Source organism: Cyprinodon variegatus, unplaced genomic scaffold, assembly GCF_000732505.1.
Source record: "Cyprinodon variegatus isolate N-32 unplaced genomic scaffold, C_variegatus-1.0 Scaffold76, whole genome shotgun sequence".
NCBI lineage: Eukaryota > Metazoa > Chordata > Actinopteri > Cyprinodontiformes > Cyprinodontidae > Cyprinodon > Cyprinodon variegatus.
In genome coordinates, this window is record NW_015150529.1 from 449,584 (window position 1) to 451,029 (window position 1,446).

Genomic DNA, 1,446 nt, shown 5'->3' on the forward strand with positions numbered 1-1,446 from the left:
AAGTTTAGTTAACTTTTTATTTTTTTCCCGTATTTCTTTTCTGAGTATCGCATATTTATATATGTCATACTTGTTTTTTTTTCTTCTTCTTTTTTTTTTTTTTTTACTATCAAATAATATTACACTAATAGTTTAATTCTTTATCCCCTTAATGACTAGTTGCCATATTTTCATTTAGTTTCCAAAGTGTGATAACTGTCTTTTTTAAATATGCAAATCCAATGTTAGTCCTCTAAATTATGCAACAAGTTTCCTGCTTAAGGAAAATATTCGACCCTTCTGAACTCCTTTTAATCAATGTGAGAATAATCAGTGTTACAAACAAGGCTGGTAGGACTTTTACTACTAGTGTAAATGATGAATTTATCAGCTGCTTTTCAAAGTGAGCTGATCACATCGATGACCTCTGATATATCTGACCCTCACCTCTGCTCTCCTCCAGACTCTCTATCTACATCCTGTCCAGAGGACTCTGCAGCCTGCCTCATCACCAAAGATGGCTCTTTCAGCATGGGCGCCCCCAGCAGGCCGCTGGAGGCGGTGTCCAGTGACAGGTGACCTTTTTGTCCATGCAAAACCTCAATGCATTAAGTTCTGCTGTTTGTTAAAACTAACAATGAAAGTATTTTCTATGGATTTTTGGATGATTCATCTATTAAACTGTTCAAAATGATTGACTACAATTCCTGTTTTCTTCTCCCGTCCAGTTTGAGGTTACGGTATGAATTAAGTGCCGACTCGACGCCTCCAGAGAGATGTGGACAACACCGGCCCACCGTCACCATCACTTTCATCTGTCCATCAAACAGGCATTTGGTTTGTCAGACCACTAAACCTTCTAACTTATCAGCTGTTAATCTGGTTTTCACATTTCTAGATGATTCCTAATTCTTCTTTCTCATTTCAGGGCAGCACCCCTAAGATGGTTGCAGAGTCAAACTGCCGGTATGAGGTGGAGTGGGTGACTGAATATGCCTGTCACAGAGACTACCTGGAGAGTCATAGCTGCAAACTGACCAGTGAACAGCATGACGTCTCCATCGACCTCACACCTCTCACTCTGAGCTGTAAGTGGTTCCACCTCTGAACCAGCGCACTTTTACTTTGTTATAGACCAACCCAACTGTTGTTTAATACATCCAAAAATCTTTCATGTAAAACCACAATATATAATTATCCGTAAAACATTAAAAACTAAAAATGTCCTCCTGGTTTCAGTTCAGTTCAGTTCAGCAGCTTTTATTTGTCTCAGTAGGGGCAATTTTTGTACAGTAGTAGTGTTACACCTTTCACTAGGGGTGTAAATCACATCCATCATGGCGATTCGATTCAGTATCGATTTCCTGACCCAACGATTCGATTATTTTCGATACTCAAGAATACACCACGATTCGATTAATCGGTTAAATTCTTTTTTTAATTCTTTTTTTTTTTTTTACACCTTAC

General features: G+C 38.5%; 1 protein-coding gene across 1 annotated transcript in view; it reads left to right on the forward strand.

Annotated features, from left to right (window-relative positions):
• igf2r (insulin like growth factor 2 receptor) overlaps positions 1–1,446 on the forward strand; it is a 63,594-nt gene that overhangs the window by 21,784 nt on the left and 40,364 nt on the right. Inside the window, exons 6-8 of the mRNA XM_015372814.1 lie at positions 443–554; positions 708–816; positions 908–1,067. Coding sequence (XP_015228300.1) covers positions 443–554; positions 708–816; positions 908–1,067 — 381 coding nt within the window. The remainder of the gene's footprint in view (positions 1–442; positions 555–707; positions 817–907; positions 1,068–1,446) is intronic.